Raw genomic sequence first — 16,629 nt, 5'->3', positions numbered from 1 at the left:
TGACCAAAGTGATATTTTACACCATATGATATGCTCAGTATATAAAGCAGGAGGGAAGAAAGAGGAAATGGAGGAACATTCTAAATGATGTTGACATGATGACAGTCAACATGGTGGTGTTCAGTCAAAGGTTGGACTCAACGATACCTGAAGTCTTTTCAAACCTAATGGATTCTGTGATTGCATTTGTCTCCCTAAGTAACCATTACAGGTGATGGGGTCCTGCTCTCCTGCCAAAGGCTGAACACCTGCCTGTCACCAGGATGCAGTGGATTAATTCCTTGTTTTGCTTTGTCTGTGTGCATGGCTTTTGCATTTCTATTATACAATCATAGAATAAGCTGAGTTGGAAGGAACCCATCAGGATCATCAACTCCTGGGCGTATGAAGGGCACCCCAAAAGTCACACCTGAGAGTGTTGTCCAAAACTTCCTGAACTCATAAAGGCTTGTTGCTGTTACCACTTCCCTGGGAAGCCTGTACCAGTCAACCACTCTCTGGATGAACAGTGCTTTCCTGATATCTAATCTAAAACCCCCCTGAATCAGTATCATACCATTTCCTCAAGTCCTGTCATTGATCATAAGTGTGAAAAGATCAGTGCCTGCTCCTCCACTTCTACTTGTAAAGATGTTGAAGACCACTGTGAGGTTCTCCCCTCAGTCTCCTCTTCTCCAGGCTTAACAAATCAAGTGACCTCAACCCCTTCACATTAGGCCTCCCCTTCAGATCTTCACCATCCTCGCTGCCCTCTTTTGGACACTCTCTAATAGCATACCGTCTTTTTTCTGTTGTGGTGACCAAAACTGCCCCCAACACTTGTGGTGAGGCCGCCCCAGTGCAAAGCAGAGAGGGACAACCCCCTCCTTGCCTGTGACCGATGCCTCCCAGGACAAGGTTGGCCCTCCTGTCTGCAAGAGCACTTGGCAACTACTAGGTAACTTGGCTCCCAAAGTACTTGATGCTGCTATGAAATAGTTTCTGGCCATCTTGAGGGGAAAAATAAAGATGGTATACCTGAGACAAGGCAAATGCAAATGCATTCATTCACTCAAGGTGTGTACAATCCCTCTGCTGTTGGACCACGTAGTTCCTATCATATGAAAGGATTGCAATCTACACTAAGTATTCACCAGAGTGATAAACATTCTTAATACCTCACAAGATCTCCTTTATTCTGTTTCTACATTTTTGACATGATAGAAATGAATGCTGCCATGAAAGGTGACTTCTCATTAAAGCATTGTCCTAGGGTGACTTGTATCCCCAATCATATGTTCTGTTTAAGCTGGATATTAAGTTCTGCAGCTTTAAGGCAGGTCCTGAGAGCGAAGAGGGGAGAAGAAGCGCTCAGTTTGTTATCAGAGACTGCGCCTGCTCCTCTGCATCCTTCTCCTGGCCTGTGCTGTCTGCAGCCCACACAGACAGTGGGACAGAGCTCTCCTTGGCTTATTTGGCTTATTTTCAGCTAGCTGAGTTAGGGAAGTTCCTTGGGTTCTGTGGCTTTTTTTTTTCTTGGAGCTGATCAGCCCTGCTCTGTACTGAAAACCCAGAAGAACACCAGGAGCTCACACCTGTGGCTCACCAGGGCCGGGACACGGCATTTTCCAGCACAGGAGGGACTGAGAGAGACTGAGCGAGCCGAGCTACCCCCCACGGCAGGGACTTCTGATTTTGCCATCTCTTCCAAACAGCGAGAGGTTCCATTGTTTAATGTTATTATTTTTTCATATTTGTGAGTAATTTGCTTGTTAAATAAACAGTTTTTTCCACTTTTCTTGAAGGAGATTGTTTTCTCCTGAACTGGTGGGGGGAGGGGCTGCTTGAATCTGCTTTCTAGAGGGACCCCTTCAGAGGTTTTCTCCCTAAATTTGCCCTAAACCAGGACAAGTGTCAACAATTGCTTGAGCCAGTCTATGGATATTGAGAATATCTGCTACTAATTTTACTTCTTTATAGGATTCCTATTTCAAAACACTCTTCAAACGATCTTATTATTTTAAGATTATTAGAATATTTTCAACAGAATTATGATTTTGCATGTAATTTAAGTTCATCTAAAGACCTTAATGATTTCTAATTAGTAGATTGTATCCCTGTCATTGGAATTTACTATACAATACAAAAATTTTCAAAACAATCTTATTATAGTAACCTAATTATTATCATTAATAATGATCCCAAATTAACCTAAAATTTCTTTGCTACCCTCAAATAAATAAGTCCTCAGTATCTTCCCAAATAGCATGCAGCGATGCTTAGAACAGCTTACTTATGAAAATTTAATGTGAAGAAGGATTTAACTCTTACAGTACTATCAATATGATTTCTATTCTTTCTCTGTCCTTTTTTGTTATTTCTGAAACAGATGAGTATTGAGGAAAATTCTAGAACTGCAAAGAAATACTCTTCAATGCAAGTTAAACAGTTATTATACTTCCTCAAGGATTGTAGTAATTCAGTTTGGCAGACAAGGATCAGAGACTACAAGCTGAGATTTAATCAGTCAATGTACCAGAGACCCAGGCAATCAACATAGTGTGGTGCAGTCATGTATTAAATATATCCAGTACAAATTGTATCCACAGTATGTATGGTATCATATTGTGGAAACTTACTGCAGCTTATTTTCTTCCAGGTAAACCACTTGCTTCCCTTAACTTGCCATTAAATGTGGACTATCACTTCTGCCAGCAGGTCACCACAGTACAAAAAAATTACAAAGACAGAACCTTGGGGGTTTTTTGGAATGACAGTTGCTTACAGAAAATCTTGATATAAAAAAAAAACCAACTTACTTTCACAATTTAGTAGGCAACTATACCTTGCCCAACAGTATTGCTCTGTAGCTGAAACTGAAGCAACAACACAGTTCTGGGCTATACATATTACGTGTTACTGAGGGCAGGCTGTCACACTACCACTAGAGGTATTCTAAATGAACCAACACCAAGAGACAGAAGTCCTGCTTTTATTTCTTCTCATTTCAGATTTGTCACTAAAGGAGTTCATTATTTATCTTTAATTAATTACTTGATTTTTTTTTCTGGAAAAATACTAGACCTGCTGAATGACATGAAGGATAGAAGGTGAGGGAACAGGGGGAGAAAAAAATAGAAATAAGAGAAAATATGAGGAAGAAAATCACTAAGACCTTCTTCTACTGATGCTAGCAAGCTTTTAAATATGGTCATGATTGAAAAAAAGCTAATGCCAATTTAATCAATCTGCTGCACTCCTGCTCTCTTCTTCATATGTGGTCATATTTTGCCATCCCATCCCTTACTTGTACTAACTTTGTGCTAGCATTGATTGTTCTGTGCAATCTCATGAAAAAAAAACAAAACCCCTACATTTACTAGTTTATGAAGCCATGAAATTGGACTATAAATAAGCTACACTTACATGCATGTATGAAATCTGAATCACTACATCAAAATAGCAATTTTAAATTGATCTCCTTTTCTAAAAGATGCTGCTTTATAATTCTTCAAATAATTCTTCAGCTAGCTTGTTTAGCTCTTCTAAAGCAAGTAAGACTCAGAAAAATTCATCAATGTTTTATAAAACATAAGAAATAAACAAGCCTCTTCTCATGTGACTGTGCTTTGTGGCAGAAGTATTTTTCTGTGATTAATAAGTAAAATGAGTAAATCCATGCATATCTTATTCAAAATGTAAACTGAAAGATTAATAACCTGACTACAATTTATTTGACTAGTACATAGAAACAAATCCATACAGAGATATATAATTTAGGAAACCTCATGTGTATTTCTCATAGACCTTACTACTCTTTTATCTTTTTTTAATTGAATGGACTTAAAAGCAAAAGGCAACAGATTCATACATGAATACCAATACGAATAGAAAAAGGAGGACAAGTCAAAGAAATGTAGGTGACAAAGGCATTTATGTTACATTATAAGGTATAGCAGGAAAAATAATACAGCTGATTTTTTGACAGATAAAGTTTAGAAAAATAATTAAAAACACTGCTAATACCAGGTATTACAAAAAGAAGAATGAAATCAGATTTAGAAAGCAAAACTAAACAAAACAAACAAGCAAACAAACGAAACCCCCTCAATGAAACATGGCAGTAAGTTCCCATTCAAGTTAGAAGTATAAAGCAAAGAACTCAGAGAACAGTGGTTGAGATAAATTAGAAAAATACTTTTGATAAGAAATAACTACAGATTTTTGGTTCCAATTCTGGACTGTTTGAGTTCAGAAGAAAATAATATTAATGAATGGTGGGGTACCCAAGTTTAGGGAAATGCTAAGCAGTGAATGCATCATTGAAGGACATTTACGGACAATATTCTTCAGCCACAGTCATTACCAATTGTCACAACTGCAGAGCTACAACTAGAAAAGAAAAACATATTCTGTGCAAATAGAAGAGTGAATATTACAGTTTAATAACCTTCTAAAGAGTTTATCTTTTAATAATATACACAATAGTTAATATTACAAGTAAAAAAAAAATCTTTTCACACTTGTATCCTGAATATAAAAGGACTAATATCACTCTTTGAAAACCACTTAATTCTTAATTCTTCAAATTACCTTAATGAAATAATAACTGAATTAAAAAAAGAAAAGCAACAGGGTATCTTGCTGCAGTGTAAACAGGTAGAAATGGCATAATTAATTTTCACATATAAATAATGATGCACATAATAATTTGAAATTTCACTATAAATTATCTTTGACAGAAGTGAATTGTTTGTTAATATACTTCTATCCAATAGTTTTCAAACTCTAACTACTGGCTGAAATGATTACAGCATATTAATATACAATCAACAAAATTTATTTTTCCATAAATCCTTTCCTGCAGACCCATACACCACACAGACAAATACCTAACATCTGCAAAACCAGGACAAATATTTGAAAAAACTGATGCACTACAAGTTTTCCTCAAATACAAATATATATTTTTGGGCAAGTCTGCTTAATCAAAGTGTCCTCATAAAACAGAAGAGATATCCCACTACTCCAATGCAGTTACTAAATGTACCAACATAAATTACAATACAGTCCATTTTTATTCAGTGGGTCAAAATATTGCCAGTGTCTGTGATCACTATAATAGCATGGAATAAAAACAAGAATGTTAAAAAAGAGTTCTGTTACATACAGCCTTCAGGCCTCAGTGCTGGGAAACATGTTCCATACACTGCCAGAGTTACCACTGCTCTGGTTTTTATTACAGCTCATTAATTCACCTCCCTCTGCAACCCAAACTGAACCATAAAGTGTCAATGTTGCACGTTTAGCCCTATCCTTCAAAAGAATTTATAGAATAAAAAACCTTACCCACTTCTTGGGTTTTCATGCTAGAAAACTCAACGTGAACAAGTCCTTTTAAGTAACCACTCCTCATAAGCTACTTTCAGTTTTATCCATGATTTCCATTATACCAGATAAAGTCATAGGATAAATGAAGTCCAGGGATCTGGAAATGAAGCTTCCTTTTCCCTGACCTCAGTTTGGCCACACTAGTTCCAAAACCTTCTGTTATGGCATCTGTCATTCAACTACATCTGAAGGGAAGGTTAGAAACAGAAGTATTAGCAGTATCATATTCAAGAACACATCTGTAAATAAATTTTTTCTATTATTATATAAATATTTTATATTTATATATAATATATATATTAAATATATTAATATAAATATATATAAATATATTAAAAATCAACCCAGGTTATGTTTTTACACCTGCCATCACAATTGTGTGATGGATATAGGATACATTTTCAAAGTATAAAGAAAAGGTAAGCTTCTCTTTGAGGTGTCCATATCTCGAGCAATAAAGAGGACACAAATAAGAGGTCAGGACAGACAGAATAAAATCTATAGTTACATCTTTTTCAGCCTAAGAAACTATACATTCTTAAACAATACTAAGAATCTACTAGTCTTAATTATTCATGTCATAGAAACACCCAAAATAAGAGGACCAGAACGATACCTCACAGGTTAAATAATGAAACACCACAACAGCATGAAAGCTGAACACAGGTACAGGGAACCAGAGACTTGTGCTGGCCTTCCATCCTTATCAGCAGATACAATGGAGCAGCCATGCATTCCCACTCAAACCATGACTGAAGAACTCTTGCCAGTCAAAAATCTGTGTGAACCCTGTCCATCTCCTTGCACTAAAGCAGAATGAAAATTTAACAAGTATTTTTCAAAACTCCAAGCAATCTAAGTAACACACAGCATGAATTCTGAATATTCAAAACAAAGATGTTGTAAAGTCTTGTATAAATGTAACTCATGGATCCATATTGTAATCATATTTTTAACCTTTCTTGTGAAAGAAAACGTCTATCACTGCCATATTATAGTGCTGAAAACCACAGTTCAGATAGTCTCCATTTTCTATTCATGCTCTTGATTTATTTTTTTGCAAGCACTACAATAGCAATTTATGAATTTCATTATTTTAATTTTTGATCTATTTATTCTAATATTTTATTTCAAACTAACTTAACCTGAAAGCTTCAGTCTGGCAAATCATGTTCACATTTTGGTGGTTTGTTGGTTTTTTTTAACCTAGTACTGAAATAGAACACTTTCAATGGTTTATTTCTCTTTTATTTTTAAAAAACAAACAGAAAATATTTTAACTCCACTGTCAAACGTTCTGTTCATTTTGTAGTTATACAACCTTTTACTTCAGTTACCTTGAACATCAAAAATGCCATTCTAAATTAAAATATTTATTTGATTTCAATTCTTCATTAACCTAATTTGCAAATCTTTGAAAATTCATTTCAGCAAATTTCTGTTATCCAAAGTTTTACCAAGTTTTTTTAGCTGACTCTCATCCACAAACATGACAACTGTAATATCTATTTCATTATCTCCCTGGGTAATGATGAGCAACAGAATTATTCTGAACAAGAGAACAGAGGGATCCTTTGAACACATTCTGAGAATAATAAGAGTGATACAATATGCTTTTCCAACCCAAGAGTGATACTACTGCCTCCTTGAATACATCCACTTTACCATTATCTGATTGTTGTCTTATGAAACTTGGCTTGGGAAGCCTGGAACAGTACTACAAAAGCTAAGATACAGAAAAATCCCTTCTTTTATAACTATATGGCCTTTCCTCTGTCAAAGCAGGAAATCACCTTTTAATTTTTCCCCCCCCAGATATATACGAACAGACTATTTTATAATTCACAGTTAATGTAGAATTTCTATCACTTCTGTCCATCTGTCTCTGTTAAAGAAATTCACAATTTCTAGTAAGTTCATCTCAGGGATATAGGAAACATGAACAAATACAATGAATTATTTATTTGCTAAAACATTCACCAGATTCTCTTGCATTGTCTATGCAAACCAAAACCTTAAAACAGTTTCTCTGTGAGAATTAAACTGCTGTGCCTAGGTAGTTCTTCAAAGAATTCTTCAGTCTGCTCACATTCCAAATTGATGTTCAGTGTGGAAACCAACTATCCTAAACACTGTCTATTTCACACACCACCAAGCTCTGTAAACACAGGGATGTGAATCACGAAAATAGTGTACAAAAAACTCTGCAGTTTAAGCAAACTGTCTTGCTTCAGTTACTAGAGAGATGATATAAATGTACCTTATGAGTCACCCACCAGAGACGAGCCAGGAGGTTAATCTTGAAGTGTGCATAAGAATTAGATTACCAAACAGAGCTTTGCAGATTGACAGTTGCACAAAGCCAGACAAGCAAAACCAAACCAACTTATTTAGCTACAATTGCAGTCAACACTGAAATAACCTTCAATACTTAACGAGATTATAATCTGTGGGATGTGAGGGTGGGGAGCAAGGTGCAGGGAGAAAGGAAAAAGAAATTTTTTAAATTGACTGAGATGCTTGCATGAAATCTACACTGCTTGCATGCTTTCTACGTACCTTGTCTGTATTCAGCTTTCCTAGGAATTTCTGCAACATAGCGCTTTGGCACAGGCAACGATGAAAACATTGGCCAAGGATATAGACCACTTCCCTAGAAATAGGACCAGAAATAAATTAATTCAGCAGAAAAATTAATAGCTTTTTATCAATTAACACACAAAGGTACAGTTCCCAGAATTGCTGTCTATGCACCAAAATTATGCTTGATACTAAAATTTCCAATGAGATGTGCTGTAACTAAAAAAAAGGATAGAAAATCCAAAAAAGCATTTGAGAATGTAATTTTTTATGGTGTATATACCACTGACAGTTTTTATTTTACAATTCCTTTTTTCAACCACAAAGGAAGTTGCAAATTTTATTAAAATTATTTTTAAAAAACCCAACAACCTACTAAACTTCATCTCCAACTTTATACATTGATTTAGGTGTCTTTGTTGTGCTGACAATAATCTGCATTTCATCTTTATGAGACTGACGGACAGTGAGAAGTAGAACATTTAAATAAGTTCCTTAACAAACACTCCATTGTTAGAACATCGATGAAAGATCCACATATTAGATATTGAATATCTAGAAAACCCAAGAATGGAAAAAAATCAAATAATACAAAGATAAACGGAAAGCTAGTAAAGAAAACACAGAAATAAAAAAAAAACCCAAATAAATTGTATTTGCTTAAAAATAGCATTAAAATGGAGCAAAATAAAGATGTTGTCTGAACACGGTATGCCCTAGGTACATGACAATCCCCAGATAGTGGGAGCAATGTATTTACTCAGTGTACCACTTGTTTAAAATGTTAACACTTCATAAAACTAAAGGTGTTCTGGTGTTAAATAATTTTTTACATGTTGAACTATCAGCAAAAATGTTCAGTTAATGAAGGCAGAGGTTATAGAAAGAGAAACTGGTAAACTTTAGGTTCTAACCTTATCTAATTCTCTCAAAGGTAAAATCCTTTCCTGTGGTCCTCCGATCAGATTTATCCTTACAAGAACATGGTTTCTCTCCACTGACAGACCATCAATTATAAAATCTCTGTGGAAAAAAGCCCAAACAAAACATAACTAACCTCCAAAAATTAGAAACTTTGATTTACTGACTGTTTAATTCAGAAAACTTTAAGAAGCAAGAATATTTTGAGAAACATATCGGAGTTAAAACACAGCCTGGAATACATATAGGTAAAAATAAACAGAAACATGAAGCATTTTGAGATGTCTCCAAGCATTGTTCTAACTTTGTGCTTCCCTACCTACTGCAGATTAGAAAATTTGAGCAATTACTGGACCCAAAAGAGTAGAAAATTTTCTTATGTCACATAAAAATTATATAATTAGGGCAGTGACAGTTAATGGACTATGAAAATTTGCTCCTTATTTGGCCTACCAGTATACTTCTGCTGTCACAAATGAGCAGAGTGATTCATTATTTGAAACACAGGCAAGCTGCTGTGTGAAGTCACTGTGCAGACCAAGGTACAAAATTTTTGAAGGCAGTAAAGATCCGTTTTTATTCACCAAGTTTTTAATAAAAGTTTTGCCCTAATAGGGAAATAGCAGGTAGAATTTTTAAATAGTAAATAACTATCATCATCACCCACACTGTTTGACTTACATTCTGTAATGGTAGCATATAACAAATAGTAAGAGGAGCATACTTTAAACTCAGCATGCCATGAGAAAGGAAAAAATGTCAGTAACTAAATGACTGTCCACATCTGTCCCAAACACACTTTTTTCCTTTTGAAAGGATGTGCTGTGCGATTTTATTTAGAAGAGAGCAGTGGAAAGTCACAGAAGCTGGAGAGTTGACTAAGCTACAAATAAACTATTGATGAGTTGACAAAGCTACAAACCAAACAATAACAACACTCCCCCATGAAAACCCCAAAGTACTGATGACGCCTTTAATTCATGAACATTAAAACAATACCCTGATTTTATATTAAATATATAATGGTAAAAAAAAAAAGTAAAATTAAAAGGCATACTTACATTCACAAGTTTTAAACACTTTTTTTTTTAAGAAACAAGAGCAATACAACTAAAAAGTTTCATTTTTTATTTCTTATACTTTTTATTTCTTATACTTTTGGGGTGAACGTGGGAGAAAGAGAAGGCCATTCAATCTTTTCGTAATTTAAAACTGCTGACAAACCTGCACATAAGGGAACTCATGGACATTAGAAGCCAGCTTAAGTGAAAGCATTCATATGTTTAAAGCTACTAAGGCATAGGTGTATTTGCTCTCAGAAGAAGTGTTTGACAGTTAAAATAACATTTACATAAATCACTTCTTACCCTGGTCCTTCTGAAGTTTCTGTGACATTTTCCTCCTGAGCAGTTAGTAAAACTTGTGACACTTTATACTGAGTCTCCAAGAGTAAAAGGGTATTGAGCTCACAGCACAGCACATTTAACAGCCTGCAGGAGGACACATTGAAATGGTAGCACATCAGTCAAGACTCCAGTAACACAGAAAAACAAGGGTGAACTTATTTATGAGGTCTTCCAATGAAAAGGGAGGGGAGGAAGAAACAACAAAAAAACCCACTTGAAGTGTCTGAAAAAAAACCAGACACAACTAGGTCAGGAACACTCTTTTATATCCTTTTTAACCACTCAAGTGGCACAACCTTAAACAAATAGAGAATGCTTCCCAACAGGTTTTTTGTATGCACTGAACAACTAGAGAAAATACCCACTGGTCAGCTTAGTCTGCTTTTGAGTTTACATCACAGTGTAACAAAAATGATACAGGCTAAGTGAGACATTCCATGTGAAATGCAAAGAAATTATACAATAATAGGCTGGTAAAGCAACTCAGAATTGGGTTGTCTGAAGGAGGAGGAAGGCAGGGAAGTAAAAAAATCTTTCCTTTAGAAAAGAGCCTGTTAAGTGCTTCTGTATAATCAAATTTAACACAGTTCAAAAGCAATAAAAGATTCAACACCTAACAAAACCAACAAATCTGCTGGGTTGGGGTTTTTTCAGAGAAACACAAATTGTAAATGAAATGAATAATAACAAGTGCACAAGACAGTACATTAGATACAATTTTCTTTCATAACTTTGGGGCAAATTAACAGGGGAAGTACTCCAAAATATTTTCATATAAATCTGAAATAAAGCAATCCAAATCATATTACCTTTCTTGTAACGAATCTATTCACTCTAAGACCACAACAGAATAATTTCATTGAGGGCTTCCAGTTCAAGGAAAACAATGTAACTAAACGTTCTTGGTACTGGTTTTATTTCCTGTTTTAACGCAGTCATAAAATGCAATATAAATTAAGGCTGATCAGCATATATTTTGTTTTCACATAAGATTTGATATGAACTAGACAATACACTGTTTTAAATTCATAGTCTATCAGTCAAAGCTTACTTTCTTCCCTGCAATTCCTAATATGTTTCTATTGACAAAAGCAAAAATTCATCAGCCATTTTCTCAATAATTTAACACCTGCAAATTCATACAGTTGTGGTCAAGGATTAAACAGTCAAAATGAGAATATGTCTGTTTTTTCCTGTTGTTTTTTAAACAACTTAATCTGTTCAGTTTCAGTACTCTTCAGCTTTTCTTTTATGTTAACTATTTCAAGACAACAATTTGTTTTCAGTACTTTTCTAAATCACAGAAGAAGAAAGGACAGCTCAACTATAATTTTCATTATTTTTTAAAAGAAAAAAAAACAGAAAAGAGCATTGAAACCATTACGAAGATGGGGAATTTTTTCTGTTGAGTACAATAATGGCAAAGACATGTTTCCAGCAGTTAAAAACCACTTAAGAGAAGACTAGAGCTGAGAATGCTTTATAACATCTCCTCTGGAATAGTGGTAGAATAAGTGACGAAATATACAAGATCTAGTGTGAGCACCTGTTGCTTGGGCATTCAAATGAAAATTTCACGTATATAGAAAAATACATTTAAAAATGCTATTATTGAAGTACAGGTTATTTGGTTAAATGTAATATTCCATTAATTACCTTCCAAAGTCAAAAATGTATAGACTAAAGTTTACAATTAAAAAAAACAAACAAAGACTTTTTCAGTGAGTATATTTGTAACCATGCTTGAATACAGCTATGGAGTTTTTTCTTTTTTGTTTGTTTTTGGGACATAAGAATTGGATCAGACTTCCATCTCAATATCTATAAGAAGTGCATGCTTATGAAAATGCATAAAACTTTAGAGATATAACACAATAAGATTAAAGCATGTATTTTTGATGTATGTTTACAAATTTTTCTTTGGAAAGCAGAAGACAGAATTCCCAACCTGAATACTGCTGAAAATTGGAATATACACTTTGATGAAGTCCTTATACCTGGGAAGTATACCCAATGCAACAGTCCAGGCTGGGGAAAGCAGTCATAAAGCAGCTCTGCAAACAAGGACCTGGGGGTCCTGGTGGTCAAGAGGTTGAACACGAGCCACTGAGGACCACTGAGGGCCAACACCACCCTGTGCTGTATAATGAAGAGTGCTGCCAAAAGTCACTTTTTGGGGAGGTGACCCTGCCCCTCTACTGGTTCTGGTATAGTCATACCTGGAATGCTGGGTCTAGTTCTGGGCTCCCCAGTGACAGCACGATATAGGTGCACTGGAGCAGGTGCATCAAAAGGCCAAGAAGATGATTAAGGCTTGGGCCATCTGACATTGGAAAAAGCTGAGAGAGCTGTGACTGCTCAGCCTGGAAAAGAGGATCCTCAGGGGAGATCCTGTCAGTGTATATAAATATCGAACAGGAAGCTTTGAAAATTGAGTTAGACTCTTCTCACTGATACCCAGTGAAAGGACTAGATGCAAAGAGCATGAATTGAAAGACAAGAAATTCCATTTTAATATACTGTGACGGTAGTAAAACAGTGGAACAAATTGCCCAGAGATGCTGCAGGATCATCAACCCTGACAATATTCTAAACCAGACGGGACACAGCCCTGAGTAATGCTCTGTAGTTGAACCCACTTTGAGCAGAGCACTTGTACTATAGAATCTTCCATCTCCCTTTCAATTCTGATTATATAATTCTATGATCATTACTAATGAGATATACCATTCACCCAGGAATAAATTGAAATGCATATAAAATAAAAGATTATCTGAAGGCAGTCCTTTATAGAAGAGTAATTTTAAATAAAATCAGAAATATCAAAATACATATCATAGTTGTGAAAATATGCTAGGAATAAGTAATTTTTTTTCTGAATTCAGCATTTCCTGCCCTATCCATCTTTCTTAAAAGGTCCTCCCTGGATTCTACCCCTTCAACGACAATTTCACAACTAATATTTCACTGTAGAAATCCCTAATCTAAAAAAAAGCATTTTAACTAGTATTTTGTTCCACAGGCTATCTCCTTGGTTTTGGTATGTGGAATCATAATGACTTCTTTAATTATGACAGAACAAAAGGTCCTTTGTGAAATATAAATCAGCTAGTAAATAAACCTTGATAATTTTTATGCTGTCTCTCTATATTTTTTTTTGCCTGAAAATAATATAATTAAACTGCCCTTGATTTACTCTGAGTTGCTAAAAATGCATATTATGAAGATAGCTTATTAACATCTCAATATTTTTTCTATGAGTTCTTTTCAAGAACACAAAACAGTATGTCCTTTGCTCTTTTTCCCAATGTCAAACCACATTTCTCTCAAACAGAACCTTTATTATGGTAAACCCAATTCTATTTTTCTACAGTTCCCACTACATCACCATACACTAGTCTTCCCTACTTTCATAATATATGTTCTTTCTAAAGCCACTTTGATGTTCCATCCTCACTTCAGGCATATCTGCTAATGCTCAGCTGGTGCTGAAAGATGCAAGACACTATTCTTGAACACAGCAGCTGTAAGAGTCTGTGGTGGGCTGACACCAGTCAGTGACTAAGCACCCCCTTGCTTCTCACTCCCTTGCCAGCCGTGCCTGGCCAGTCTCTGACCAATGAGATCTGCAAGACCAACCTCCATGCCTCTCAGTTTTTATTAATGAAAGGGATGCTATATGGTATAAAACATTCCTCTGGTCAGTTCAGGTCAGCTGTCCCAGCTGTTTTCATTCCCAACCTCTTGCACATTCCCAGACTACTTGTTGGGTTGATAAAAAAGAAAGTCTTGTTGCTGAGCAGTTGCTTGCCCAGTGTCAGTGGAAACACGCTGTGTAATCAATACTCTTTTAGTCCTAAATTCAAAACACAGCACCCATGTGGGGTGCTATTAAAAAACTTAACCCCAGTCTCTATATAGCCAAGTGAAACAAGATAGAATTTTATGCTATAAGCAGCATGAAATTTCCACCATATAGAAAAAAGAAAGCAGTTTCATCCAAAATAAACTATATACAATCTCAGTAATAGATGTGTGAATGCAGCATAAAATGGCCAGCTAAACACAAAATGCTTACATCTCTACTATAGACAGTGACATGATGCTGAAATAGAGGACTAAACCGGTCTTTAGTAAAAGATTTTCTTTTGGCTTGTAGTTACTGCCTTCTACAGATACAGGCATGGCTGAATCACGCCAGAGCAAAATTCATAGCATGATATCTGTAGAGAGCTCAGCTGTGGGACAAGGTAAGGTGCTTTTTTTTATCTCTCATGAACAAATATTGAAAACTGAAGAGCAATAAAACAAGACTGGAACCACTCTCCAGTAGTAGGACCTCCCTTTCACTAAATGAGTATGTACAACAAAAGCTAAATCCAAAGCCAAACTTGCATTAAACAGTTCCAGGGTAATCATCATAGAGGACAGCCTCAAAACATTTAAGACCACAGCTTATATTAACAATTTGACTTATTCTTTATTACGCTTTGAGTAAGAGCCAAACGTCAATGAGAACGTGGATCCAAACAGTGAGCGGCAATTATTATCAAGTGCCAGATCAGTAGACAAAAGGCACTGGCTAGCAAAAAAACCCTAAAGAAGTCAAAAGTCACTCAGTCAGTGCTGGAACACAAAGGGCGTTTGGAAGCTTCAGCCAAGCAAAGCCTTGAACACTACCTTTGCAAACTGAACAAAAGGCATTAGTAATAAGCAGATAGAGGATGCCTCTGCACTTAGTCTAGCTAAAGGATCGAGGCTGCTAATTGTTCCACTGAGGGCAATGTATGTTTTTGAAAAAAAAAACATGAGTTTCTGGATACAAACGTTACACCTTTTGTGCCTGGGGCGCTGGAAGCTCAGAGCAGTCATGTTTCTCCCAGGAAGAAAACTCAGGGACTAATGTATTCCTTACAAGTTTTTTCACATGAAAAGATTTTCAAAAGAGCACCTACACTACTTCAGCTACCTCATGTACCAAAAATGACATGTAATGTGGTTGATAATGATAAAAAGTTTCCCTAGCTAAACAAAAACGCTTTTCATGAGCATCACTTGCCAGCCTAGAGGACCTAGAAGTGAAGGGTTTTAATTTCCCTCAGTTAAGTAAAGAAAAAAAATTAAACCAACAAGTGACATCTGATCACATAATCTACTGTTCATATTTTATTAATAATTGTTTTAAATGAATAAACCTAACAAACTTCTATTAACATATAAATTAGTGAAAAATTGAATTAACTGTGTAACTACATGATGACAGATAATAAGGAAGATTTCTCACATAATTCTGTTGCAAATCCCCACCACTAGCAGACACCGCTAATCCAGACCCTATCCTCTTTTATTTTTGCATTCTTCTATTCATAATGCTTTTTTAATAAAGAGAAAGGAAAAAAGAGACTAAATACGAAGAGCATTGTGTTGCAATCACTGAAGTTTTACATTCTCTTAATTAACAATACACATAATGCAAGTAAAATTAAGGAATGACCTATTTCTTATGCTGAGGCTATCTCACTATTAAAATGCAATTTTACAATGCAGTTGAAAAAGGTAATGGAGAAGAATGCAGGGGTGTTTATTATTTGTATTTCCTAAACTCCCAAAGTTATCATTTGCCTATCACATTTCTTTTTTCATTTAATTCATTCACCTGGATTTCACTGGAGTGCTCTGGATGAAATTTTGATAGATACATATTGCTTTAAGACAAATTTCAAGACACTGATTGATTTTGATTTCAGTATAGTATAAGACATTTAAATTTTCTCTCCCAAATCTTTCTCTGGTAGTTTTTTAGAGCAACAGAAATAGATACAATGCATTTTTATCCTTTTCTGCACTCATTTGGTAAGCAAGGAAATATAAATAAAAAGCATATTTACCATGATATTTTATATGATAAAGAAAATGCAACTTAACAATATCAAAATCTTTATTCCACAAACCTGAAAATAACAAGCCAATATTCTTTTTCTATTTGCAGAAGACAGGAGCTTTACAATCCTGAGGCTGATACACATGAGCATATAACTTAGACTAATATTTACAATTTTCTATAATTCCACAGAAACAGAAATGCATTTATTTACACAGAGGATTGTTATAAACACTGGGTTTTCAGTCTTGCCTTACAGAAGCTTAAAATAAATCTATTTTTCATTGCAGTTCAAATTACACTTCTACAAAATGGGTTATCTTCAGGTATCTCTAATGATAGGCAAGCACATTGTGTCTTTAAAATTAGACAGTCACAATTTGCATATCTGAAGAAAAAGGGTTTATCCTCCAATTTTCCAGGTATTTCCCTGCAGGCCAAACTCTTTAACAGAGTGCTCTCCTTGTCACT

General features: G+C 35.2%; 1 protein-coding gene across 5 annotated transcripts in view; it reads right to left on the bottom strand.

The window, feature by feature from the left end:
- Positions 1-16,629, bottom strand: part of TBC1D32 (TBC1 domain family member 32) — a 74,118-nt gene that overhangs the window by 24,272 nt on the left and 33,217 nt on the right. For all 5 annotated transcript variants that reach the window (XM_014876716.2, XM_088161871.1, XM_088161870.1 and 2 more), the window contains exons 24-26: positions 10,239-10,361; positions 8,865-8,973; positions 7,930-8,023 (exon numbers count right to left, since the gene is read on the bottom strand). In XM_014876716.2, the coding sequence (XP_014732202.2) occupies positions 7,930-8,023; positions 8,865-8,973; positions 10,239-10,361 (326 nt within the window). The remainder of the gene's footprint in view (positions 1-7,929; positions 8,024-8,864; positions 8,974-10,238; positions 10,362-16,629) is intronic.

This window comes from Sturnus vulgaris, chromosome 3 (assembly GCF_052056855.1).
Source record: "Sturnus vulgaris isolate bStuVul1 chromosome 3, bStuVul1.hap1, whole genome shotgun sequence".
Taxonomy (NCBI): Eukaryota; Metazoa; Chordata; class Aves; order Passeriformes; family Sturnidae; genus Sturnus; species Sturnus vulgaris.
This window is presented reverse-complemented; position numbering and strand designations above follow the sequence as displayed.